This window comes from Neomonachus schauinslandi, chromosome 4 (assembly GCF_002201575.2).
Source record: "Neomonachus schauinslandi chromosome 4, ASM220157v2, whole genome shotgun sequence".
NCBI classification, from domain to species: domain Eukaryota; kingdom Metazoa; phylum Chordata; class Mammalia; order Carnivora; family Phocidae; genus Neomonachus; species Neomonachus schauinslandi.
In genome coordinates, this window is record NC_058406.1 from 91,397,639 (window position 1) to 91,424,728 (window position 27,090).

The 27,090-nt window shown below is 50.5% G+C and overlaps 1 protein-coding gene across 1 annotated transcript; it reads left to right on the forward strand.

Annotated features, from left to right (window-relative positions):
* Window positions 1-9,535: 9,535 nt before the first annotated feature.
* PROK1 (prokineticin 1) lies at window positions 9,536-13,920 on the forward strand. Its single transcript, XM_021690249.1, has 3 exons — window positions 9,536-9,607; window positions 12,168-12,293; window positions 13,801-13,920. The coding sequence occupies exons 1-3, from the start codon at window positions 9,536-9,538 to the stop codon at window positions 13,918-13,920; spliced, it is 318 nt and encodes a 105-aa protein (XP_021545924.1).
* Window positions 13,921-27,090: the final 13,170 nt, after the last annotated feature.

Here is a 27,090-nt window from a genome sequence, read left to right on the forward strand (position 1 = left end):
AGTTTTCAGAGTACAGATCTTTTACCTCTTTGGTTAGGTTTATTCCTGGGTGTCTTATTGTTTTTGGTGCAATTGTAAATGGGATCAATTCCTTGATTTCTTTTTCTGCTGCTTCATTATTGGTGTAAGGAAATGCAGCAGATTACTCTATGTTGATTTTATATCCTTCGACTTGGATGAATTCATGTATTACTTCTAGCAATTTTTTTGGTGGAGTCTTTCGGGTTTTCTACATAGAGTATTATGTCATCTGCAAATAGTGAAAGTTTGACTTCTTCTTGCCGATTTGGATAACTTTTATTTCTTTTTGTCGTCTGATTGCTGAGGCTAAGATTTCCAGTACTGTGTTAAATAACAGTGGTGAGAGTGTCTGTTGACACTCTCACCACTCACTTGTTGACACAGTGAACTGTCTTTTCCTGACCGTAGAGGAAAAGCTCTCAGTTTTTCCCATTGAGGATGATATTAGCTATGGGTCTTTCATATATGGCCTTTATGGATGTTGAGGTGTGTTCCATCTGTACCTATTTTGTTGACGGTTTTAATCAAGAATGGATGCTGTATTTTGTCAAATACTTTTTCTGCATCTATTGAGAGAATCGTATGGTTCTTATCCTTTCTTTTATTAATGAGGTGTATCATGTTGATTGATTTGCAAATACTGAATGACCCCTGAAGCCAAGGAATAAATTCCACTTGATCGTGGTGAATAATTCTTTTAATGTGCTATTGGCTTCGATTTACTGGTATCTTGTTGAGAATTTTAAATCCATGTTCATCAGGGATACTGGCCTGTAATTCTCCTTTTTAGTGGGATTTTTGTCTGGTTCTGGAATCAAGGTAATGCTGGCCTCATACAATGAGTTTGGAAGTTATCCTTCCATTTGTATGTTTTGGGACAGTTTGAGAAGAATAGGTATTAACTCTTCTTTAAATGTCTTATAGAGGGGCACCTAGGTGGCTCAGTCAACTAAAGTTCTGCCTTCGGCTCAGGTCATGATGCCAGGGTCCTGGGATTGAGCCCCGCATCTGGCTCTCTGCTCAGCCAGGAGCCTGCTTCTCGCTCTCCCGCTCCCCCTACTTGTGTTCCCTCTCTAGCTGTTTCTTTCTCTGTGTCAAATAAATAAATAAAATCTTAAAAATAATGTCTTGTAGAATTCCCCTGGGAAGCCATCTGGCCCTGCACTTTTGTTTTTGAGGAGATTTTTTTTATTACTGATTCAATTTCTTTGCTGGTTAGGAGTCTGTTCAAATTTTCTATTGTTTCCTGTTTCAGTTTTGGTAGTTTGTATGTTTCTAGGAATTTGTCCATTTCTTCCAGATTGCCCCATTTGTTGGCATATAATTTTTCATAATATTCTCTTTGATTGTTTTTATTTCTGTGGTGTTGGTTGTGATTTCTCCTCTTTCATCATGATTTTATTTATTTGGGTCCTTTCTCTTTTCTTTTTGATAAGTCTGGCTAGGTGTTTATCAATTATATTAATTCTTTCAAAAAACCAGCTCTTAGTTTTGTTGATCTGTTCTACTAGGGTTTTTTTGTTGTTGTTTGTTTATTTCTGCTCTAATCTTCTGCTGCCTTTAGGCTTTATTTGCTATTCCTTTTCTAGCTCCTTTAGGTGTAATGTTAGGTTGTATATTTGAGACTTTCCTTGTTTCTTGAGGTAGGCCTGTATTGCTATATACTTCCCTCTTAGGATCACGTTTGCTGCTTCCCAAAGGTTTTAGACTGTCGTGTTTTCATTTTCATTTGCTTCCATGTATTTTTTTTATTTCTTCTTTGATTTCCTGGTTGACCCATTTATTCTTTAGGAGGATGTTCTTTAACCTCCAAGTATTTGTGGTCTTTCCAAATTTTTTGTTGTGGTTGACTTCAAGTTTCATAGCATTGTAGTCTGAAAATATTCATGGTATGATCTCAGTCTTTTTGTACTTGTGAAGGGCTGATTTGTGACCCAGTAAGTAATCTATTCTGCAGAATGTTTCATGTGCACTTGAGAAGAATATGTACTCTGTTGCTTTAGGATGAAATGTTCCGAATATATCTGTTAAGTCCATCTGGTCCAGGGTGTCATTCAAAGCCATTGTTTCCTTGTTGATTTTCTGCTTAGATGATCTGTCCATTGCTGTAATGGGGTGTTAAAGTCCCCTACTATTCTTGTATAATTATCAATGAGTTTCATTGTTTGTTATTAATTGATTTACATATTTGGGCACTCCCAAGTTGGGGGCATAAATATTTACAATTGTTAGATCTTCTTGACTGATATACCCCTTAATTATGACAGAATGCCCTTCTTCATCTCTTGTTACAGTCTTTGGTTTAAAATCTAGTTTGTCTGATGTAAGTATGGCTACTCCAGCTTTCTTTTGATGTCATTAGCATCCCCTCACTTCCAATCTCCAGATGTCTTTAGGTCTAAACTGAGTCTCTTGTAGGCTGCATACAGATGGGGCTTGTTTTCTTTATCCATTCTGATACCCTATGTCTTTTGATTGGAACATTTAGTCCATTTACATTCAGAAAGATTATTGCTAGATATGAATTTAGTGTCATTGTGTTACCTGTAAAGTTGGTGTTTCTGGTGATGTTCTCTGTTCCTGTCTAGCTTTTGTTGCTTTTGGTCTTTCTTTCCCACTCAAAGAGTCCCCTTTAACATTTCTTGCAGGGTTGGTTTAGTGGTCACCAACTCTTTTAGTTTTTGTTTGTCTGGGAAACTCTTTATCCCTCCTTCTATTCTGAATGACAGATTTGCTAAATAAGGTATTCTTGCCTGTATATTTTTCCCATTCAGCATGTTGAATACATCATGCCATTTTCTTCTGACCTGCTAAGTTTCTGTGGATAGATCTGCTGCGAACCTGAGTAGTCTTGCCTTTTAAGTTAAGGACTATTTTTCCCTTGCTGCTTTCAGGATTCTTTCTTTGTCTGTGCATTTTTTGAATTTGACTATGATATGTTTTGGCGTCGGCCAGCTATTCTTGAATTTGTTGAGAGTTCTCTATGCCTCCTGGATTTCGATGTCTGTTTCTTTCCCCCGATTAGGGAAGTTTTCAGCTATAATTTGCTCAAACAAACCTTCTGCCCCCTTTTCCCTCTCTTCTTCTTCTGCGACTCCTATGATATGAATGTTATTATGCCTTAATGTGTTGCTGAGTTCACTAAGTCTACATGCATGATCCAATGCCTTTCTTTCCCTCTTTTTTTAGCTTCATCATTTTCAAGAATTTTATCTTCTATATCACTGATTCGTTCCTCTGCTTCATCCTCCTCGTTGTCATTTCATTTAGTCAGTTTCGCATCCCAGTTATAACATTTTTGTTTTGGCGGGACTAGTTTTTAGTTCTTTTATCTCTGCAGTAAGGGATTCTCTAGTGTCTTCTATGCTTTTCTTGAGCCCAGCTAGTATTCTTACAGCTAGTATCCTTATGATTGCTGTTTTAAATTCTGGTTTAGACATCTTACTTATATCTGTTTTGATTAAATCCCTGACTGTGACTTCTTCCTGTCCTTTTTCTTGGGGTGAATTTCTCCGTCTTGTCATTTTGTCTAGGTCACTGTTTGTTTGTGTATGTGTTAGGAAGGCCTGTTATATTCCTGCTCCTGAGAGTAATGGCTATATTAAGAAGAAGTCCTATGCTGTCTTGGGCCTGGTGCTTCAGGAAGTGTTTCAGAGTGTGCACTCTGCTGCTGTGTTTTGGCTGCTCCTTCCCTCAGGTCAGTCCTCTGCAGAGTTTCTCCTTGCCTGCAGTGGGGGGTGTTTGGACCTTGTCAACTGGTGGCAAGTTTTAATGAGGTGTGTTTTGGTCTGCTTGTTAAAAGATGCTAGATCCTATTTCTCCTAAAGCTAAAGCTCTCCAGTGCTCTATGATCAGTAGACCTGGTGCATGTGAGGTATTTGTGCTGGTCTTCTGGAGGAGGGTCCTGTTGCGCTGGTTCTCAGGGGGACTTGCCCTAATAAAGACGCACTTTCAGGGCACAGGGTGTGGGGATTGCTGTCAGTGGCTCATGTTGCTGACTGAAATTGGTCTATGCTGATGGGCGGGGGTTGGGGGGTAATGGCATCGCCCTGCTCTCTCATCCCAGAGCTGGGAGTTTGCACCCACCACTCTTCAGGAAGCCCTTGCAGAAGAGCAAACAATCTTTCCTCTTGTGTCCCCAGCATCCATCAGATCCCTGCCTTCATCCTGTCTGTGTCCAAGCTGTCTGCCTGCCAGGTGGCATAGTACTCCTGTGTGGCTGGATTTTTCTTGGGGCATGGCTGAGTTTCAAAACTCCAAATTTTAGGGATCTGCATGGCGTCATCCCATGCTGATCTCTTGGGGGAGGGTCTCGCCTCGCTGTGGCCGGTGATGGTTTGTCACAGAAAAGCACTTGCACAACTGCACAGTGGTTCAGAGTTTATGATAAAGTGCAGCAAAAAGTCGGCAACAAGGTTTGCTGCCCTCAACAGGTGTCTCTCTGTTCCTGTGCTAATAAACAGGGCAGCACATTGGCTCCCACCAGCTTTTTTGTCCCTGGAGAGGCTGTGCCTTTCCCAAAAGCACTCCAAGCAGGGGAACTGTTTCTACCCATGTGACACAGGGGATCTTCAGACCCTGATGTCTGCTCCAAGGCCTCTGCCCTCCTTCACCACAGAAGTACTGCTAAGTCTGCCAGGCACAGCCCTGGCAATGGTGTGGACTTCGAAAACTTCAGACTTTGATCTCTGCTGCTTATAAAAACTTGCAGTAATCAGCCCCTCTTCTTTTCCCAGTCAATGGTTTTGGGGAAGAGTTTTTCTTGTGTAATCCCCTGTATGTTGTTTTCACTCTGTCTCTGTCAGTCTCTCTCTCTCTCATTCTTCCCTCCGTTATCAGAGCTCCCTCCCCTCCACAGCACCCACGATTCTTTTCTCCCCCAAATCACCCCTCTGTAGCTCCTATCTGCCATGGTGTGTCCATTTTTCTACCTCTAGATGTGCAGTTTGTTCTCTCAATCCTCAGATGGATTTCTTGGGTGTTCACAATGATTTGATATTTATTTAGCTGTGTTCAAGGGAGGAGGCAAGCCTAGAGTCCTCCTACTCCTCCGTCATCTTAACTCTTCCTCCCAGAATAATGTTTGTAAACGTATAGAATAAAGTGTGCAAGATTACAAAGGAAATCAATATGTTAAAATTTAGTTATCAAACATCTTAAGAACACATGTCTGACATGGTAATAGATGTGCTTCTTTATTAACACCTCAAGTAGCACAGTCCAGCAGTGGGCCCAGTAACTCCCATGACTTTAATATAGTGATGAGCTGAAATCTTTTGACCTGTTTGCAACAACAGTGATAGGATATGAAAACATCTGCAACTTCTTTTGGTGACAATGACCTAGGTTTTACTGATACCTTTGTGTTTGTGGCTTATGGTTAGAATCGAAGAAAATGTTCAAATTTGGTTAGACCTTAGTGAGGATGAAGACACAATTCTTTTCTCTAGCCAAGTGCATGGGTCCTCCGAATTCTGCTCATGAACTCCTTGGGAGTCTGTGACCCCAGGTTTAGAACTCCTGGTCCCAGTGCTTTGGTTTCCATTGTTTGTTGATTTCTTTCTTCATATCGTTCTTTTTTTTTTTTTTTTAAGATTTTATTTATTTATTTAGAGAGAGAGCATGAGCAGGGGGAGGTGCAGAGGAAAGAGAGAAGGAGAGAGAGAACCTCAAGCGGACTCCGAGCTGAATGTGGAGCTCCACGAGGGGCTCGATCCCATGACCCCGAGATCATGACCTGAGCCAAAAATCAAGAGTCAAATGCCTAACCAACTGAGCCACCCAGGCGCCCCTCTTCCTATCATTCTTAAATGAGCCAGAGTCAATTCACATTAATCATTGGCAAGGAACGAATGGTAGTGATCACATTCTGTCACACTCAGGCAGGGGCTGGGAGGCCCCTGGACATGCACTGCTTTGTAGCTTGCAGAACAAGGACCTCATGGTGGAGCTGGAAGGGAACGCCAACACCCTCAGAGTCAAATTTATTCCGTGGATGAGCATTAACCATCTTAGGAGAGGATGCCAGGTCAGCGCTGACCTGGGCCCAGAGAGTGGCCCTTGCTCGCCACACATGCATGCACATGAAAACACAAACACACACACACACAGCTGTACAGTCTGGAAAATGGTGATACTGGCATCAGCTAGAGCGAGAAGTAGGGCCAGGTCCCAGTCACAAGGCGCGTGACATGGAGCCCTCTCGTGCAATCACTCAGCAGCAGGCTGTCCCCGTCCACCTGCCTCACCCTCTCTGGCCCCACACATCTCACCAGCTTTCTTGTCCTTGGGGGACACGCAAGGTCATTGTTAGTACTTGTCACTGTGTTTTTCTCCTCACCACTCACTTCTCCTTTGTCTCCTGGGGTTCCTGCCTGTCTAGTTCAGGGCCTCCCCCCTCCTGCTCTCTCTTCTGTGCTACATCTGTCAGCCCAAAGTGACCCTGATTTGGCTAAAATGTGCCAGGAATACTATTGAAATCCACATGTACACAGGAACAGGAGAGCTTCAAGTGCCCGAGAGAAATCAGACCTGGGAACCATGAGCTCCTGGGCCTGGCATGTGGAAGGCATTCGGCGAATGTTTGCTTCATCAAGTTATCAGGTAAAGAACCCTGAAAGCTCCCCAAAAACCTCTTGTGGGATTTCCACCAAAGTCACCAGCTATCCCTTACCTTCCTCTAATCAAGCTGGCTTTTCCTCAAGTGCCAGCGTTCAAGGTGAATACAAGGCTTTCAATCAATGTTATTGGCTTTGTTTGCAACAGTATTTCTCGCTACCGTTCTTCACCAGGTGCATGGGATAATTAGTTTTGTGTTGAAGGGAGGGGTGAGAATGGGAGGCAGGGGGAGGACTGGGGGTGATCAGCCATCATCTACTCTTGTCTCATGGAAGGCGGCCTGTGTGAGGTGGCATCTGTGGGGACACCCAGAGCCCACAGGACTGCTTCGGGAGCTCCTCCAGCACCCAGTGTGACCCTGCTTTCTTCCTCCGGGTAAGCGTCTGACAGGCCGGGTGGTCCCTCAGTTCTCTGGCTGTGCACCTGACTCAGTGCTCAGTGTACAGGTGGGCCGAACAGGTTCATTATTTTGATGCCCACCTCACAAGACATATATTAAGCAGATAGGCCCATCTTATTTTTTGTGATACAAATTGCTAATAGTTAGCAAACCGCTGCTCTATGCCGGGCATGGTGATAAGCATGTCACGCGCATTAGCTCAGGTAATTCTCTATATGCAGCCAGAGAGAGCCTTTCAAAGTATAAATGACATCCCCCCCCTTCCCCTGCCCCAAACCGTCCAAGATCTCTGGCACATTTGCAGTCAGGCCCCTACCGTGTCCTGCAAGGCTGGCAGGGCATGGCCCCAGCTCCTGCTCCAACTGTAACCCCTCCCATCCCCCAAGCAGCACCCTCCTTGCTGCTCCTGGAACTGGCCAAGAAGGCCCTGCCACAGGGCCTTTGCTCTGGTTCGCCTCCCTGGGTGCTGCCCAGATCATTCCTTCATTTTATTAGGCCTTCTCTAGTGTCTCTTCGGAAAGACACTCACCCCATCCAAAATATCACCTGTTGTTAAGCTCTGTTGTCTTCTGTTTCTGATAGAACTCAGCACACCTAGGGCGCCTGGGTGGCTCAGTCGTTAGGCGTCTGCCTTTGGCTCAGGTCATGGTCCCAGGGTCCTGGGATCGAGCCCCCCTTCGGGCTCCCTGCTCGGCGGGAAGCCTGCTTCTCCCTCTCTCTCTCCCCCTGCTTGTGTTCCTTCTCTCGCTGTGTCTCTCTCTGTCAAATAAACAAAATCTTAAAAAAAAGAAAAGAAGAAAAAAAAAAAAGAACTCAGCACACCCAGCCATTTTATTATAAATCTGTTTGGTTGTCTATTACCTATCTCCTCACTAGAAGAGAAGCTACATGAGAGCAGGAACCTTTTTTTGTTCACTGCTTTATTTCCACCACCAAGAACAGTGCCTTCAATGGAGTAGTCATAAATAAATACATAGTCAATGAAAAAATAAATGGATGAATACTCACAAAACCCTGTAATGTAAGTGGTACTATCACTCCCATGTTATAGATGAGAAGACTGAGGTTTAGAGAGACTGACAGTATTCTTGGGGTCATAAAACGAATGAGCCATCTGGGATCAGAAGTCAAGATGTCTTGCCTCTGGGGTCTAGCTCTTAGCTACTGTGCTAGTTCATCTCTCTTTGCACTCGTAAATGCCTGCCAGCATTTCTATGTAGGAACCCTATTTCCCTGAGACACTCCAAGAAAAAAAGCATTTGATGGATGATTTGGTTTGGGAGATACTACAAATTGCATTTCCTGCTCGGTAGCCTATGAAAGGCTCTGAAAAGTCCTGCAGTAAAAAATCCTAGCTGAACTTGTATAATCAGTGTTTCTCTAAGTGTTGACTATAGACATCTTTTATTTATTCATTGGTGTGTGTAACATCTATTAACATATGGCAAAGCATGCCTTGGAAATAATAGCTTTTTATCCTTGTGGAGGAAAGCAGATTGCCTGATACAGGATTCTGGGAGCTCTCTCTGGGTTGGCTGGCATGGGAAGTCTGGGACCGGGGGCTTCTTCACCCAGCAGGAGGGACCATGCCCCAAGTCAACCTCCTACCAGACTGGCACCTGAGCCCACCGTGTTTGTTCGTCCACTCTCATGCTCACTCCAAATCCAAAAAGACAGTGGGGAGGCTCCTGATGCCCTTTAGCTGCAATCGCACCCAAGCAGAGACCTGTGCTCATCTTCTGCCCTCTGGTTCCTGTATCAAGTGACACTGAGTCCTGTACCAAGTGACTCCTGAGCCTCTTAGAGAGCTACTCTTCATGTGTGCCTCTCAAAGACATCAACCCCACCCGCATGGCCTTGTTTTCTCACTGTCTTATGTCTCCCTATTGGACTTTCAACCTTTTAGAGAACCAGGGACACTGCCTTACCCATCCGTGTCCTCTGGGCCACCAACTCGGTGCTGAACAAATGGTAAATGCCCAGATAATTCTTGTTGGCTTGACTGTGAGGGGACTGATGATCCTGTATGTTGCATAGTTTGGAGCAGGAAAGGATTAATGGTGATGTTGTAAACCCCTTAATTCATTGCCAGAGCCACCCGCCACCCCCCGCCCCAAGCAGAATAGAAGGATGTCCCAGAGGCGCAGAAGATCATGGAGTGAAATGTATGTAACTGACTGCCTCTCTGCGCTCCTCAGAGAGTTCGAGCCCCTGTCAACGCCCCCAATGTGCTCATTTTTTATTGGTTTTGATGGTGATTTGATGTCATCAGGGATTCAGGTCTCATGTTCATCCCTGAGATCATCTGAATAGCACTGGTGACGGGGAAGGGAAAAGCAGAGCAAGGCATCCACAGGCAGCTTGGATCAGACTGCATAAATCTGGGAGGAGGGAGGGGGCCAGACAGCCTGGCCTTCCCAGCCGGCACAGGAGGCTGAGCGGGAACAAGCGAGAGGCTGTGGAACGGGCAGCGTCGTGCCTTCACCCCAAGTGACCATGAGAGGTGCCATGCAAGTCTCAATCATGTTTCTTCTGGTGACCGTGTCAGACTGTGCCGTGATCACAGGGGTAAGGCGTCCAACTCCCTCTCTGCCCTGGGTTTTGGGAGGGTGTCAGGGTCTGCATGGATGGGAGCCAGCAACCACGCAGGGGGCAAACCAAAAAAACTGAGGAGTCAGCGGTCAGCCAGCATTTCAGAGAGGCATTCCACATGCTTTTTGGATTAGTTGGACCTTACCCCCCTCCTAGACGGGATCTACTTTGGAGAGGCTGTGTGTAAATCCAATCTAAAATTTTCAATTGCATTAGGAGAACATCGAACATTTTGAAGTTTAGACCTTGGGGAACATGAAGATTCCTAATTGTGTAATAAGGAATTCTTTCATAAAGTTGATTAGCACCCCATAATTTATCTTTTGTGTAAATTTTGGTTTTTATACAATCTGGTCCACATGTCAAGTGTAATTTACACAGCATGTTGACTTAATTAAAGGCAGTGACCTTATTAGCTTTAATTGGGGATGTTTAACCTCTGCTTTTTCTACTCTTAAGAAAGGTTGTCTTGAAATTCTTTCCTTCCTTTATTATTTGTATATTTTAACTGTGCCTGGTTCTGATCAGAGCATTTGGTTGGGTGTACCCAAAAGCAGGCATTGGATAACAAGTGGAAATCTAACCTCCCAGTGGAGACTCCCCACACAGGGGCGCTTGCCTGCCTTCACACTGGGGCTTTCCCCGGGACCACCCTCAAATGTGTTACAGTGGTGGGACCATTCTTACTAAAATGGAGAGTAATACCTGAGAGCTTTCAGATCAAAGCCACTAGGAAAAAAAAAAAAGAGAGAGCGAGAGAGGGAAATTTATTTATTTTTCCCCAGCGTCCTTCAACTTTTCACATAGAGAATGGAAATGTAGAAAAATGCCAAATGTCTCTTGGAATCACATTAGTTTTCATGATCACAGAAAGGAAACTTCTTTCTTCTCCTTTTTAAAGGAAAAAGACTTGAGTTTCAAAGACGAACACATACTAAAGGCAAGTCAATGCTTTTGAGACCCAGAGCATGAATAACATTGTTAGGGCAAAATTATACCTAATGAATCAGCCTCTGAATCCTCCTATTGTGTAGCCTGATGATCGGGGAGGCTAAGAACAAAGGAGAGAAGCCACCGAAAAGGATGGGAGCTGCGGGTTGACCTTGACGCCCAGGTGACCTCATGGGGCCAGCTCCAACATCTGGCCAAGTGGTGGTGGGAAAATCTCTTTCTAGTAAACCCTTCAAGAGGACCCTTTGAATAGCACAGTGAGAGAGAAATCTAGGGTAGGAGGACATGCATGACAGACAGGACAAGAAGAGGGTGGGACCCAGTCCTCAGGGGGTGAGGATCTCTTTCCACTCTCCATGCCTTTCTGAGGCCCCAAGGCTGACTCCCGGGAAGAGGCTGGGCGGACACCACCATACGCCCCTGCTCCCTGGACTGTGACCATCCCGGATTCAGGCTTGGATGGTCCCTCCTGCTGGAGTGGGACAATGATGCTCCAGCTCTGTAGAAGAAGAGTCAGGGAAGGTCTACTTGGCCCTAACCCTGGGCTTGCAGGGCCTGGTGGGTGTGTGAGATGTGCCCTCACTGGGCTGGAGACCTGCACAGCCAGGTGACTGTCACTTGCACCTCCTCTGGGTGGCAAGCAGACCCCGCACCCCCACTTTCCCTCCCGGGGCTGAGCAAGTTGGCTGCTTCCAGTTTCTGCCAGGCCCCACCCAGGTAGCCAGAGGGTGCTCCGCAGCTGTGAATCTCAGCTCAGAAAAGCCACCAAACTTCTCTGGGAGTGCCAAGATCGGGTGCTTCTCCACTGTGGCCCTGCTTGAGGCTGGAGCAGTTCAGAGGTCTATTTCCCCCCGTTCAGGCTTTTGTTTAAAGCAGGCTTGGGTGGGCTTGTTTACAAATGGCAACTTCCAGAAACTAGCCAAGGCCGCTTAGCTCCTGTTCTGGAGCCCAACCCAGAGGGGTCCATCCCTATCTGGGGATCAAGGAGGCCAGCAGAGAAGCCCCGGGGGAGCCCCTTGTTCTCTGGGGTGCTGGCACCTCGGGTGAGGCTGAGCTTCTGGTGAGGACCAAGGGGAGGGCCGAGGTGGGGGCCGGCATGGGGAAGGTAGGCACCATCCCCGGGTGTGGGGTCAAGGTTGGGACCTTGCTTCCGGGTCACCACGTCATCCTGGGTGAGCCGAGGGCAGGGTCCAGATGGGAGGAGCTTGGACTAACCAAGGACTGAGCCCCTAGGGGCTTGGGCCATCAATGCCCCTCCCACCTCTAGGAACTCAGATCAGTCCCATTTCACCAGCATCCTTGGAGCATGTCCTGGGGCTGGAAGAGCTGTGTCTCCTGACCTCTGCATTGGTCTGAAGAGGAGCGTTGCCTCCCTACTGGGTGGGCTCCGAGAGCTTGGAGGGGTCCCCAGACTCAGTGCTGATGCCCCGCTGAGCCCTGAGCATCCCGGCGCAAGTGAGGCAGGAGCACGGACGTGTGGCATGGGGTGCGAGGCTGCCATGAGGGTTTTGGATGTACCTCTCCCTTCTGCTTTCTCTTGGGGGGCACTAACGGGCATGAATGGCTGCTTTGTTTCCCCTCGCAGGCCTGTGAGCGGGATGTCCAGTGTGGGGCGGGCACGTGCTGTGCCATCAGCCTGTGGCTACGTGGGCTTCGGATGTGCACCCCGCTGGGGCAGGAAGGAGAGGAGTGTCACCCCGGCAGCCATAAGGTACCGCACAGACCTGCTCAAGGCCCAGAGCCAGATGGCTGACATCTCAGGGGGGATGGGCACCGCCTCCTTGCTCCTTGGAGGCAGCCTGGGGTGGAGTGTGGGGGGGTACTAATCACACAGCCTGTTAGACCTGGGGGCGGGAACCCCAGCTGCTCACTTGCTGAGTGGCCTTGGGCAATTAGCATGACTGCTCTGGGCCTCAGTCGCCTCATGTATATGAGGGAAGAGACCGATTGCTCCTGAAGTCTCTTTCAGATCTGATGAGCTCAGATTCTCAAGGGGGCCTGAATGCTCTCTACCCATAGGAACTTTCCCTCAAGAACATGAAATAAGACTCACAAAATGGCCTCCCATCCAAGGGATGGGTCTGGTTAGGGTGAGGCAAGCCACGGGCCCAGGGCATATGCTTCAAGGAGGGACTTGTACTCTTTTGGGCCCTACGCACCCTGCTGCCGTCCACTGACAGGCAGCTCCCAGCCCAGGGGGCATAGAAGGGCCGGGTACAGGAGCAACAAGAGGTGTGCATGGGGACCCCGCATGCCAGCCCCCTCCCCCAGGCTCCCTGCAGTTCAGGAATCTGTCATGCTCCTCAGGGAAGCACAACTGCACCCAGGAGCCCCGTTTCTTCAGAGCATCCTCCTGTGGTCACCCTCCTGATCCGGGCCTCTTGGGGGATGGGGAGGTGGGATGGCGAGGCAGTCCTTGCCGCCTCGGGGTGTGTGAGGTGGTTCAGCTGCGGATCTATATTCCCAAAGGAGACATCAGTGGCAGTAAAAGCTAATGCTGAGTGCTTACCATGGGCCACTTGTCAGACTAAGTCCTTTCGCAGTTGTATAGTTTAAACCTCTTTACAGCCATATGTGGTAGGTGCTATTATTAACCCATTTTGCAGATAATAAAGTTGAGACACAGAGACTAAAGAACTTGCCAGTTGTCACGCAGCTGGGAAGTGGCAGACTTAGGATTTGAACCCGGGCAGTCTGACCCTACCTGTGATCATAACCGTTCCTGTTCACCCTCCGCTGAGGAAACCTCAATAGTTTAGTCTCTGGGTGAGTCACAGGGCAGAGACGGTGCCTGTCCTGTCCACCACTGCATCCCTAGCACCCTCTAGCGTTGAGCACATCACAGGTGAGCTATAAGTAATGTTCGGTCCACCAACGTGTGTGCGTGCATGTACGCGTGTGCCGGCGAGAGGACCTGGCTAGGCAGCGCGGGGGCTTGTGGTGTTTTAAGGCTGGAGTGGAAGGACAGTGTTGTGGCTGATTACATTGTCCCAAGAGCCAGATTGCCTGGGTTCAAATCCTGGCTCCTCCACAAATTAGCTGCGTGAGCTTGGCATGTCGCTCAGCCACTGTGCCTCAGTTTCCCCCTCTGTCATAACTGTTATTGTCGGGCTGGTCGGAGGGGTGAGCCACCGGCCAGGGCTGGACTGGCCAGAGGCTCCTGCCAGGAGGCCCACCTCCCTTATGGTGAAGGAGTCCTCCTTCTTCTCTTTTCCCAGGTCCCCTTCTTCAGAAAACACCAGCAACACACCTGCCCCTGCCTGCCCAACCTGCTGTGCTCCAGGTGCCTGGATGGCAGGTACCGCTGCTCCACGGACCTGAAGAACATCAGTTTCTAGGAGCCTGTCTGTTGTAGGGATACACATCGCGCCTCTGCATGAGCCCAGCCTGGGCTCGCGTCTTAGGCCCTATCTGCCCTGTGGCCCAGCTCCCCCACTGCCCCGTCCCTGAACTGTCCTCCTCGGTCCCTCCTCCCTAGCACAGCCGTGTGCGTGCATGCTGACGCACAGCACACTGGGTCCCAGCTTCGGGCTGTGGTCCAAGACGGGGCCTGACTGGTTCTCTTCCCTATTCCGGCTGACTGAGGGGTTGTAAGTAACAGGAAGGGGATTCTTTTCCCTTAGCCTCTGCCTCACTCACCCATCTGGTCTTCAGAGGTGGCTTGTCCTCTTCCCTGGGCCCGTCTCTCCCCCTTCCTGCATGCGCTCTTCTGCCTGAATCCCACATTCCCCAGCACAGGCCCTGGGTGTATTGCTCCGAGTGACAGGTCCTGGACTGAGCCTCAGGCCCTTTCCATGAAGCCTGTGAGGAGCGACCTTTCCGGGGTGGCGGGAGGCCGGGGTGCAGTAGACGGTGATCTCATGGTAGGTGCGGGGAGCCCGCCCACTAGGCCAGAACTGCATTGCCTCTGAGGCCCCTCCCCGCACACTTGACCAGTTCACTAGTGAAGCCCCCAGTTCCCACGGCCTCCCTATAGAATGCAAGTGGGGGCAGTTTAATCTGATCAGCCATTGACATTTTAGGAGGCAATTAGGGAGTAACCTCAAACAGCTCCTTTCCGAGGATCAGCCCCTGGGAGCATGTCTGTGACCTTGAGGACGGGGGCTTCTGCCCAGTTTGGGGAGGTGGGGAGGTGGGAGGGGAGACAGCAGGCAAGCACATTGATTTTGGACCTGGGGGAGGCAACTACTGCCCAGAGACCAGGCTGCACAGGCCTCACACCCAGAGAAGGCAACTTCTCTAGACAGCAAGGCTTCCCGGAGCTCAAAGCTGTCTGTCTGGGAGTTGTGTCACTGGTCTCCACTGGCCTCTAAAACACCCAGCCCCACCAAGCTCCTCCCACCTGGACCCTGCCCTCGGCTCACCCAGGAGTGCGTGGTGCCCTGGAAGCTGCGCTCCCTGACCTGCCCCCTGCAGAATAAAAGCATGAACAAAGGGCGAGTGGCCGTGGTGTTCCTGCTGGCGTGGGGACACGGGGTAGGGAGGGCAGGACGGGGCCTTTTCCAGGTGGGGAAGGATGCCATTGGTGTTCCTCCTTTCGTTTTGGGCAATTTTTTTGCGAAAGTGGATTCAGGGTTTCTTTGAATGAGGGGTGACAGGCACTGGGCTCTGGGCCCGGAGGGTGCTGCTCAGGTGTGTGGCTTGGGCGCATTGGTGGGTTGGAGACAGGAAGGGAGCCCTGAGCTGGCGGCTGAGTGGGGACTCCATTAGTGAGATCTGGATGGGTTGCAACTCCCATTTCTGCAATTTAGTCTCTTTTGCTTAGTATCCAGGACCTGATGCCCCCAGACCACCATGTGTGGGATGAGGAAGTCTGTATCAGGATGGCCCTGAGCCTGTGTCCGAACCCGGGGCTGGGAACATCACCTAAGTGCCAGGCTACTGTCCCCACAGCCCCTCCTCACCCCAATTCCTAGCCTAGAAAAATGCAAAATGTAAGATGAAAGGACATTGTATAAGCCTCCAAGCACATTGTGATTAATGAGGCCCTGGGGGCTCCTGCCCTCCCCCATCTGCCCTGGATCTGCCAGCGCCTTGCTCAGGGATGCTCAGAACAGGCTTTACTGCAGGACCCACTCAGGCCAGACCTGAGCCCCACTCAGGGCTCCTTCTCTTTGTTTTCGGCTCCTTTGATAGACATCACTGCCTGCTTTGCTGACTCTTGGCCCTTCTTGCAGCCCATGCATAAATCTCTTCCCCCTGCACTCAGGCTCAGGGGCTGGACATAGAACTACTGTCCATGTTTAGGGTTCCAATCTGCCCATCCTTGTCCTTTGGGTCTCTAGGTACTGCTGATTCCTACCACGTCATGATGGTGTGCGGGGCCCTCCCCAATCAAGCCGTGTCCTCGGCAGGCAGAGCCATCCTGGGTGAGACAATGGCCACATGCTTCAGCACAGCAGAGACGGGGTGATGGCAGAGGGGTGCCCATGACGTGGCGCGCACTGACTTGCCACCTGCAGCACCCCCCATCTCTGTCCCCATCTGGGAGCTGGCCAGTCTGCAGACCCTATTTAGTTTAACTGGAACAATTCTCATTTTTTATACCAGAATGCCAAGGAATGTATAATTGACCTCTGCCCCAGTTTCTCGCTGCTTTTTTTCTGAAGCCCTAAGAGGAGAGATGGGGAGACTTGGGGAGGGGAAAAGTGTATTTGCGAGAATTCTTTATATTCAAGAATATACTCTTCAGAAATACAATTATAAGAAGAACCTACTTATAAGAATAATATATCCAAGATAAGAACGTATTCCTGAAGAATTAAATTAAATCAGGGTTAGGTGAAAAGGACACCCCTTCAGGATGCGGGCCCCTTCAGTGACTGCCTTACCTCCTCTTAGTCCAAGCCCCTTCCTCCCCGACAGGTGGAGTCTCGTGCCATCTAGTGACCAACCTGGGGATGGCAAGGAAGAGTCAAAGATGCACCATTCTCAAAGCGGACGGGGACCATTCCCCAGATGTCCCCAAGATTCAACCAGAGGCTTAGAGGGACAGTGCTTCCACCTGTGGAAAGAAATCTGTCACCCTAAGGAGCACAGGAGAAATATTTAATTGCCCCTTTGGGTCCCGTCCCTCCTAGATGCTTCTTTCCTAGAAGCTACTGTCATCTTCCCGTGAGACACGCTCCAGCTTCCCCTGAAGTGGGACCGTGGAGGTGGGCGGGGCCCGACGAGGATGATGGGATGCCCCTTCCCCCTACCTGTGCCCCTGAATCTTCATCTTCTTTGCCAGTCATCTGGGTCAGTGCTCCCATCACCCCCAGGATCCAAGTCGGAAGCTCAAGAGCAGTCTAGATTTCTTCTCTCTTCTACTGTCCCTTCTCACGGCAGCCATGGCCAAGTCTAAGCAGTCATCCTGCCCAGCCTGGCCTGTGGCATCTGCTTCCGACCTATTCTCTCTGCCTCCAGTTTTCACCTTAAAATCCACCCTGGCCTGTTTACCAGCATCTTTCTAGGCGGCACATTTACCTGGTTTGTGCTCCCCGATGGCCCTTCTCAGCCCCAAAGCAGAAAGCCCAGCCCTTGGTAGGGAGCGATAAGCCCCCACCCACCCTTTCTCTGCCTCTCCCATGCTCCCCACCAGGCTTCTCAGCTTCGGGACTGCCTATGGTCTGTGGAAGCGGCTACATGTGTCTTTGCCTGAGCTGTTCCTCTGCGGGGAATGCTCTGCTTCTCTTCTGTTGTCTGGGGACTTCAACACCTCCTTCAAGAGCCACTCAAATGCACCCCCCTGCCCCATCCTCATCCATCAACACAGAAACACCTGGGATGCATCTCAGGCCCCGAGTTGGCACCTGCTCTTAGAGAGCACCCCCCACCCCTCGAGAGAAAGAAGGGCAATGTCTGCATCCTGCCTATGTCCCCGGGTTGAATAGTGGTGGCCAGGGCTGGAGCAGCTGCATAGCCAGAGGACGGAGGCTCACCTGGAGGCAGACCCAGCCCCAGCCTATCCTCTCGGTGGCCTCACTTCCCAGGACCTGGACTCGCCTCCTGTGCCCAGTAGACAGCAGACTGCATCCCCAGGGGCATGAGGTCGAGGGACTGAGAACAGCCAGGCCTGTGGTGGAGGGGGGGGGATGGAAAGGGGGGCAGGAGGGGCTTCTGGGCCCAGCTCCTTGCCAAGTGTCTGCACCACCCTGTTGGCCACAGATCCCTTCATTTACTGAGGCCAGAGGCTGCCCTCTGCCAGGGGTGGCTTCAGGGCGTGGGGGCCAGGGTTCTTCTCATCACAGACCAAGCCCAGTATCAGGTGTACCGAGTCCAAGTACCAGGTGTACTGAGTACTTGACAGAGGATATTGGTGGGCTGCCTGCCATCTGGCAGCCCTTCTCCAGACCCCAAGCTACACAGGCGGTGCCCTCCTGCTGTCTGCACTGTGGTCTGTCACTGCGGGCAGAAGGGAGCTGGGGGGAGGAGGCAGGGGTGTTCTGGGCTGGCTGACCTGGCCCAGACTCCTCCCCACAATGTTTGGAGTGGAGACATGGGACGTGGCAGGGTGCTTGCTTTCAGGATCTGGGTACACGCCATGGATGGGGAGGAGGGGGGTACACCTTGGCAGATCTGAAGGGAGGGCCCACAGAGGACTGAGAAGTTTCTGGTCATCTGAAGTGGAGCCCCCAGTTAATTCATGTATTAATTAATTAGTTTATTACTAGTTTATGAGCTAAGGGGTCCCTTTATTGCATGCCTAACAGAGGACCATGAGCTGCTGGACGGCGGAGACCATGGTTTTCTCCTGTGTCTGGTGCCTGGCTTAGAGCTGGGCTCAACAGACATCTGCCGAATGAACAAATGAATGAATGAAGGAAACAGCAGCGGCATTTCCTAGGAGGAGACAGGCTGGCGAGAGTCTCAGGGGCCTCTGGTATGTAGGGTTTATAGCTGCCACCTGTCACAGACCTTCTCCCCCCAGAGTCCCCACACCCCAGTGCTCACCTCCCGCCCCCTTGCAGTTTCTGGCTCAGCAGAGGGAGGCCCTCTGAGGTCCTGGAGATTGGGCGAGCCATACACAAAGCCCACGATAGCCCTGAGAGACCAGGACGGGCCCCGGGGTGCAGACTAGGAGTGGGAAAGTACAGGATCTGTGAGTGAGAACATCTTAAGTTGTACAAATTCCATTTACTTTTGTCGGATGGACTTTGCCATTGGGGACGCAAAGACAAAAAAGGACCGTCCCCTCTAAGAGAATGCTAGCGGAAGGTAGGGCAGAGGGAGGGGACCCAGCTGCTGGCACCAGTGAGGGGAGATGTCACCAGTCGGGGGCTGGAACTGAGCTGAGCAAGGGGAGGGCCTAAGGGAAGCCAGGTGTCCTAGCATGGGGGGTGGGGGTAGGTGCGTTCGTGGGTGCTCCCCATGGAGGACTCAAGGGCCTAAAATGCTAGAGGACTCAGTGGAAATCTGCCGCTAAGCCCCACTCCCCCTGAATACCGAAGGATGAACTCGAGATAGTGTATTGGGTAGGATTCCAACTGGCCGGCACCAAGCAAGCACACGAGTGCGTGTTGCTCAGTGTCTCTCCCCGGCACTTCTTCCATCTCACAGACTCTGGCCACCAGACTCCGGGGGCAATGAGCAGAGGGAAGACCCATGGCGGAAGCAGGAAGCCTCCCTCAGCCAGAGAGAAAGGTCAGCTCAGGGGAGGCTCCGGGGCTGGGCACTCACCTCAGAGCCGAGTCTGCACAGCAAACACACTGTTTTACTTCGACTGTGTATTTACCCAGTGTGGTTTTGGTTGGGGGTGGGTTAAGCTGGGGCCAGGGCCTCAAGCCCCCACAAGGACAACACTTGGCATCCTTACTCTTTCGGAGCTTTGACAGTGATAAACCCTGGGATTGAGGAATTGCTCTTGAAAATTTGCCCTGTGTCCGATCTGAGACCAGCCCAAGAGTCAACCTGGAGAATTCTCCTGGAGTGTACCAAAACCTCGGATCCCACCAGATGAGGAGGGAAGCACAAGGTGGTCTGGGGCCCGCTCTGCATAGGGTTTTTCCAGTGGGGAATCAGAAAGAAAAGTGAAGGACCATCTTTACACAAACAGCTTGCCTCCATCAACTGGGGAATGAATGAAAGATGCTGTGCCCATACAGTGGAATGTCACTGAGTCATAAACTGGAACCTAGTACTGCTATTACAACAACAAGGGCGGACCTTGAGAACGCTGTGCTAAATGACAGAAGCCAGGGGCCCCTGGGCGGTGCAGTCCGGCTCAGGCTGTGATCTCAGGGTCTTGAGATCGAGCCCCGTGTCCTGCTCTGTGCTCAGTGCTTGGGACTCTCTCTGCCACCCTCCCCTCCCCAACTCTTGCGCTCTCTCTAAAATAAATTAATAAAAAAAAAAAAAGAAAAGAAAGAAGCCAGACACAAAAGACCACATTTTGTATGATTCTCTTTATGCGAAATGCCCACGATGGGTAAATCTCCAGAGACAGACAGCAGATTGGTCATTGCCTGGAGCCGAGTGTAAGAAAATAGAGAGTGACTGTTGGTGGGTACAGGGTTTCTTTTTGGGGTGGCAAGAATGTTCTAAAATTAGGTTGTAGCGATGGCTGCATAACTGTGAATATCTAAGGATATGGAATTCTAGATGTTACGTGGACGAATTCCCATGGGATGTGAATTATGTCTCAATGAAGCTGTTTTAAAAAAATCAATATTAAAATCCATAAAGTAAAAAAAAAAAAAAAAAAAGCTTTCCAACTTGTTGGCAGAGGTCCGGCCAATGTGCCCAGGCTGAAGAGAATGAGGCCAGGCCCTGTCTCAGCACTGCCCGAGGCTGCACAAAATGGCCCGTGTTTCATGAAACCAGGCTTCGGCTTCTGAGGTTTGGAGCCTGCAGGCACCTGGGAGGTCCTCAGGGTCTCGGGCACAGCAGGACTGGAATATTCCAGACTGGCAAACGATTTGGTATCTCTTAATGTTCATTTGACATTTATCTTGTGGGCCGGGGAGAAAGATGCACCCAATAAAGCATTTGTAATGAGTGTTTTTCTATACCCGACAGCTCTTTGAATGGTATACTCAACTGTTTACGATTTGGATAATAAAAGAAATCCCTCATTAGCAGGACAAAAGCGCTATATGGTGCACTGTGCAGCTTGGGCTTTCGGGTTCCTGGTGCCTGCATCTTAAAATGAGTGGCAGCTCACTGCACCTGGAGCCGGGAGCTGGCGGAGCTCGGGGAGTGACACTGGCCTAGAGTTGCCCTTCGGTCCTCCACGAGCCTGCTGCAAAGACGTTACGTGGAGGCAGGATGTCTCCTGCAAAGAAGGTTTTTTCTTTTACCACTGCTGGGCACTGCCCACCTTGGCAGGAGTGGAGAAGTTCCTATGTAGCAGCTGAGTTAACTGGCACCGAATCTTCTCTTTCTTGCAGGGATGTTTGTGCCTCTTTAAGAACCGTACCCTGGGGTGCCTGGGTGGCTCAGTCGGTTAAGCATCTGCCTTCAGCTCAGGTCATGATCTCAGGGTCCTGGGATTGAGCCCCGAATCAGGCTCTCTGCTCAGCGGGGAGCCTGCTTCTCGCTCTCTCTCTCTCCCTCTGTGCTCTCTCTCTTTCAAATAAATAAATAAAATCTTAAAAAAAAAAAAAAAAGGATCTATACCCTGGACAGCTGACCCTGGGTGGGAATAAGGTTGCAGTATGACCCATTCCCTGTTCCAGTCCTGGTTGGGGCCACACCTAGCCTCAGAAGCCCAAAGCCACAGAGTCACCAGGAGAACAACTTGTAGGTGGTGTCCACCTTAAAAACGAAACAACAAAGTTTCTCCTGCAGCAAATGAGTGTATTTGGGAACAGCAGAGGAATTGCAATTCAGGACAAGCCAACTTTGGTGAAGCATAGGCAAGTCTGGAGAACACAGCGGGAGAGCCTCCTTTTTCAGAGGAAAGGAGGGAAGTTGGGAGGGGTCATTTTAAATGAAATTGGCTGGAGGAAAATGAGATTCAAAGCGGTGGCAGCTACTCATTGCCCGCAGGCAGGGCCTCTTGCTGTTGCCAGGCTGAGGAAATCTTCCTTCTTCCTGCTGGGCGAGGCAATCTTTGATGATGTTCCTGACACCTCTCCCATCCTGGCTTCCCAACTCCATTTTTTTTTTTTTAAGATTTTATTTATTTATTTGACAGAGAGAGACAGAGCAAGAGAGGGAACACAAGCAGGGGGAGTGGGAGAGGGAGAAGCAGGCTTCCTGCCGAGCAGCGAGCCCGATGCGGGGCTCCATCCCAGGACCCTGGGACCATGACCTGAGCCCAAGGCAGATGCTTAACAACTGAGCTACCCAGGCGCCCCTGACTCCATTTTGAATGCTCTTTCTTTTATTCATTTTCATGGTTTCCCCCTCAGCTCTCCTGAGGCCCCTTTCGACTACCTTTCAAAGTTCCCTGGTGGAGCCTGCAGCCAGCTACAGGCCTGAGAGCGCAGCAGTGCCCGGGCCTCAAGAAGACCACGTGGCCCAGGCCACAGGAGGGACACAGCTTATGGCCCTCTGTCCAGAAGATTCTTTCTTATCTTTGCCTCTGCCTGTTTTCCAATAGGCCCTGTGGCCCATGGATCATAGGGACATTTGTTTCATTTAAATATGAGTGTACCTTGGAAGAAAAACCTGGGTGTTGTTCTCAGAAGGGATCAGAGCCCCCCCGAGCCCCTCCCTTGTCCTACCGAGGACAGGGGAACCTTTACTTGGGGGCCGAAGATTCATGAAGAGGAGGAAGTGGGTCTACACGGACAGAAACACTGATGAGTAAGAAGCTGTGGGCACAGTTCTGACAGAGACAAGGCAGAGAGGAGCCTGTGAAATTCTATCACAAAACTAAGCCCCGAAGACTAAGTAAACAAATATGTTGAATGGCAGCTTGACGTTCCCTTGTCATTTGGCACTTTGCTCTGTTGGCATTCCTCGGGGAATTTGCGGCAAACTTACCCTGTTTCTGCTTCCCGACAGGTGGCGCAGCCCGGTGGTGGATGGCGCAGACAGTGTGGGTCTGAACCCTGGTCAGGCCACTTCCTAGCTGGGTACTTTGGGCAAGTTGCTAAACTTCTCTGCCTCAGTGTCCCCGTCTGTAAAATGGAAAGAACAATAATAGTACCTGCCTCCTAGGGTTGCAGTGCAAGCCCATGCAAAGTGCTTAGGACAGGCTGTGCATGAAGAAGCATACTGGGCATGCTTTATGCTTTTTTGTTTATTTATGAAAACATCTTGGTCAGCCCGCACTGGGATCTCTCTGCCCAGAGCCTGCAACTCCTGGAACCGGCTCACCAAGCCCGTGTTACTTGGAGTCATCTCCTGGACGTGCTTTAGGTTCCCAGGATTGGAATGTGGTAGGAAGAAATTACAGTCTGTCCAGATCAGGTTCTGTTAATATTATGAAACTTAGAAGCACAGGTTTATGTAGGCAAAGCTCAGTAACAACCCTGTTTGGGAACATAGATACGCAAATCTTATCTAAGTGCCTCTTAATACCTTGCTTAAACATATGAGTCACTGTTTTAAAGTAATGTTTGCTCAATATGGGCCGTGATCTTAATACTGCGCTATGCAATTTTTTTTTTTTCTAGAAAAAGCATAGGGAGAGTGGGCTCTGAATTCTATCCTGGCTCTTCTCAAATTGGGTTCAAATTAAACCAGCCAAAGCATGTATGTCCCCTGAGACAGGTGTCACTGTGGCTGGTGACCACCCCCCTCCCCCCCAGGAACGGGCGATCCTAGGAAATGTCATTTGCCCCTAAACCTGCAGTCCCCAAGCTTCAATGTACATAGAAGCAGCAAAGGAAGATGCCAAAATGCTGAGTCCTGGAGACTCGATTTGAGGGGCCTCTAACAAGCTCTTCTCCAGGGAGGGGCTGCAAGTCCTCCCCGCACCTCCACCTCCAGGGAGCCACTGTCCTACCTGATCACCCTAACCTTTGGAGGAAATCAAATAGGCCTATAATGAAAATTCCAATTGTCTTTCCAAGGGGGGACAGAGAGGTTAGCTTCCATTAAGAAAAGTTCCATCCAGCTAGAGCTGATCTTCATGTTAAAACAAGGACTAGCAAGACAGGAGGTGGGGAGGGGAGTGGGTGTGTGTGTGGCTACGCCTGGGTCTGCATCCATCCACAGTTAGGTTTCCAAGGGGGCATAATTGTCCCTGAGGAAACGTCCATCATCAGAGTGGCGAAGCAGGAAGAGGAATACGTAGAGGGGTGACAGCGGAACAGAGAGAGGAGGCTCCTCTAAGGGGCTGTAATTTCCAAGTGCTTGAAGGCCAGCAGCTGGGCCCACACCTGGATGCTGCAAAGCCTGCAGGTGAGGAGGCATGCTGGATGGCCCGGGGCCCCAGCCAGGAGGCAAACACATGTCCTGCGTGCGTCCCGCAGGTGCTCTCCAGTCCCCAGCTGGGGGCCAGCTGCAAAAGGGAGCGAGGGGGATCTGACCGACCAAACGGGATGCTCGGTGTTTGGAGGGAGTGTTAGGGAGTCAGGCAACAGAAAAATGGGTCCCAGACCTCTGCTGGGGTCCCCCACTCTGGGGCCTGCTGGGGGCAACTATCTCGGTAAGTAGCAGTCACACCTGCTCCCAGGTGACAGAAAGGGACCATACACCTCCTCTGCCAGGTGCGCCTACCTGGTCGCCTTAGTCTCCAAGGAGGGACACAGAGAGGAGGCCCCGGTGCATGCCCAGTGAGGTGGGGTCGGAGGGAAGACCTGGGAATGTTCTCAGGGGTACTAAGCACTGTAGACGATGGGATCCCAGCCTGGTGGCCAGGCCGCCTCTGGAGAAAGATGGGAGAGAATGTTCTTGCTCCCTGCTGCAGTTCTGTGTGGACAGGAGGATCTCCCAGGGCCCTAACTGGCAAGGGACAGCTGTGAAATGACTAAGAGGTGTACTATCAGTGGTCTGCTCTTGAGATATCCATTTCCTTCCTCCCCTTAAGCTCCATGGGTGCCTGGGATCATGGGGAAGCCCGCCGATGGCCACCACGCCCCCGGACAGCCTGCACCCTCCCAGAAGCCCTGGGCCGGTGGAGACCGCCTCATCGCAAAGCTTGTGTGCCAGGAGGGGCTTTGCTGGCTGGCCCCAGGGATGCCCTGAGCCACTGGGGAGCTGGAGACTATCAAAAATGGGGCCCCCAGCATCTCCTGCCCTCCTTCCCGGACACTGCCCTCCCCACTCCTACCTGCCTTCTCCCCTCCATGAGGTGCTCTGTCTCTCCCTGCCCTTCCATCTGGTTGTCCAATCCCACCTGGTGGCACCGGGACCAAAGCTTCAGATTCTCCGCTCAGCTGCCTGAGGGGTCAGGCAACTCCCAGCGTCCGTTAGCACATCTGATGCATGAGGACAGTCATTCCTGCTGCCTCCCAGGGTTGTCATGAGGAGTACCTTCCCTGGTGGTGGCCATCATCTGTTAGGTACCCCCAGAATCCCGTGCCCCATCCCAGAGCCTCTGGATGCGAATTGCTGGAGAGCGGGCCTGGGAAGCTGGAGTTTTTGCGGCTCGAGAAACCCTGGAAAGGGAGCAAGCAAGGAGACCTCTGCGACCTACAACTTGGTTTGAATCCTGACTCTGCCCACCACTTGCTAGCTGGATGACCTCAGGAAAGCAGCTCCTCTAAGCTCCATTCCCTCCTGGGCGAAGCAGCATTCCCACTAGGACTTACTTTACAGGGTTGCTGCAGGGACAGGATGAGGTGGTGCCAGCCTGGGCAAATGCACGGGAAGTGTGAACTCTGGTTACTGCATGAGCTTGTGGACCGAAAGTGCTCTGTTGGCTGCGATGAACTTCTTTTCTGTTTACATAAAGTAAGTGCTGCCCCCCTTTAATAGAAGATGGTGTCTGCACCGATCAATCCCCAGGGGCAAGTATGGAAACTGGACCGAGAACTTAGGGTGGAAAAAACAGCTATGCCCAGGCCTGCCTCTGACAGATCATGAAATGGGCTGGTGGGGGGTGGGGGGGGGGGAATGAGGCCGGCCCCCGCCAACAGCGAGGAAGCAGCCCAGAGCCCCTCCCTGCCCCTGCCCCTCCAGCGCCCCGCCTCCCACTCCAAGATCTCTGTCTTTAAAAAACAATTTTAGGGGCGTCTGGGTGGCTCATTCGCTTAAGCATCTGCCTTCGGCTCAGGTCATGGTCCCAGGGTCCTGGGATCGAGCCCCGCTTCCTGCTCAGCAGGAAGCCTGCTTCTCCCTCTCCCACTCCCCCTGCTTGCGTTCCCTCTCTGTCAAATAAATAAATAAAATCTTAAAAAAAAAAAAAAAGCAATAAACGCCACCACCCCAAACAGACCCACCCAGGACTTCACTGCGCACTGCAGCCATCTTCATTCTGTAAACCACCCCACGGAGCCCGTCTGTTTGGTTCAAGGTGAAGATTTGAACTCAGGCTATTTATAATTCCCGCGATGGAGTGGGTGTCAGTTTCAAAGCAGTCAGGCCAGATGTCGCGGTGGAAGTTGAGAGGGAGACAAGCATTATTATAAATTAATGTTGCCAGTGATTAATATTTGATATTTTTAACACGCATTCACCTCAGAGGAAAAAAATCCTCTTTAATTAATGTGGCTGGATGGTGTGCGTCTTCCCATCCAGGAGGAGGGGTTGCAGAAAATCTTTGGGTATAGCTTCAGGCAAAGATCTGATGGAGGAAAATTAGTGAACCCTGAATATAAGTGAACCCTACAAAGATTTGCTTGTCGTCCTGACTCTGTAGGCTGAGACTGTCAGGTTTGGGCATCCTGCACTTCCTTCCCTCTGCCCATCCTCTCCACTGTGTCTCTTGCTCTTCGGCTGGGGAAGACCACTGGTGGGCTTCATTGGAGTCTGCGAAGCCAGAGCTTCTCTTTTGTCTGAGCTCTGCCGATAAACCACGCGACTTCCTACTGGAGCCTGACACTGAAGGGCTTGCCTGCACGCCTGCCTTATTTTGTCTGCATGGTATCAGAATAAGGGTCACCTTTATTTGGAAGTTGGTACATTTTCCCCAGAGGCCGCATTTTCTGCATCTCTTGGAAAATGGAAAGTTCCGGCATCCCTGCATTGGGTTCCCATGGTGGCATGAAGGAACTGGTGGTTGGGGTAGCCAGTCGTTGGCAGGAGTGTAGACATTCCCTGAACCCACCACACGTGGGGGCCTCCACCACACCTGCCTCTGGGGTTTGCATCAGACCTGCAGATAATGTATTGGGTCTGCACAGCGTTGGCATGCATCATGCTGAAAATTTTTTTTTGGAAGGGAATTAAATGAATTGAAAATTTATATTTTTTGATATTTATTTTATAAATTAGAATCAGAAACACAATCATCAGTATCATGGAGGCTCCTCTTATGTTATATGCCTAACCCATGGTGGAGTGAAAACAAAGACTATTTTGGTAGAGTCTTGGCAGATGATTTTTCTCACACTGCCTACCAGACTCTTCTGCGTTACCCACCCGGCCCGTCGGCCTCTGAGTTTCTCCCCTTGCCAATGTCGCCGAGCCATAGGTCTCTCCTCTGTTAAATGAGGCCCGAGATGGGTGGAGTGGAAAGCTCACGGGTC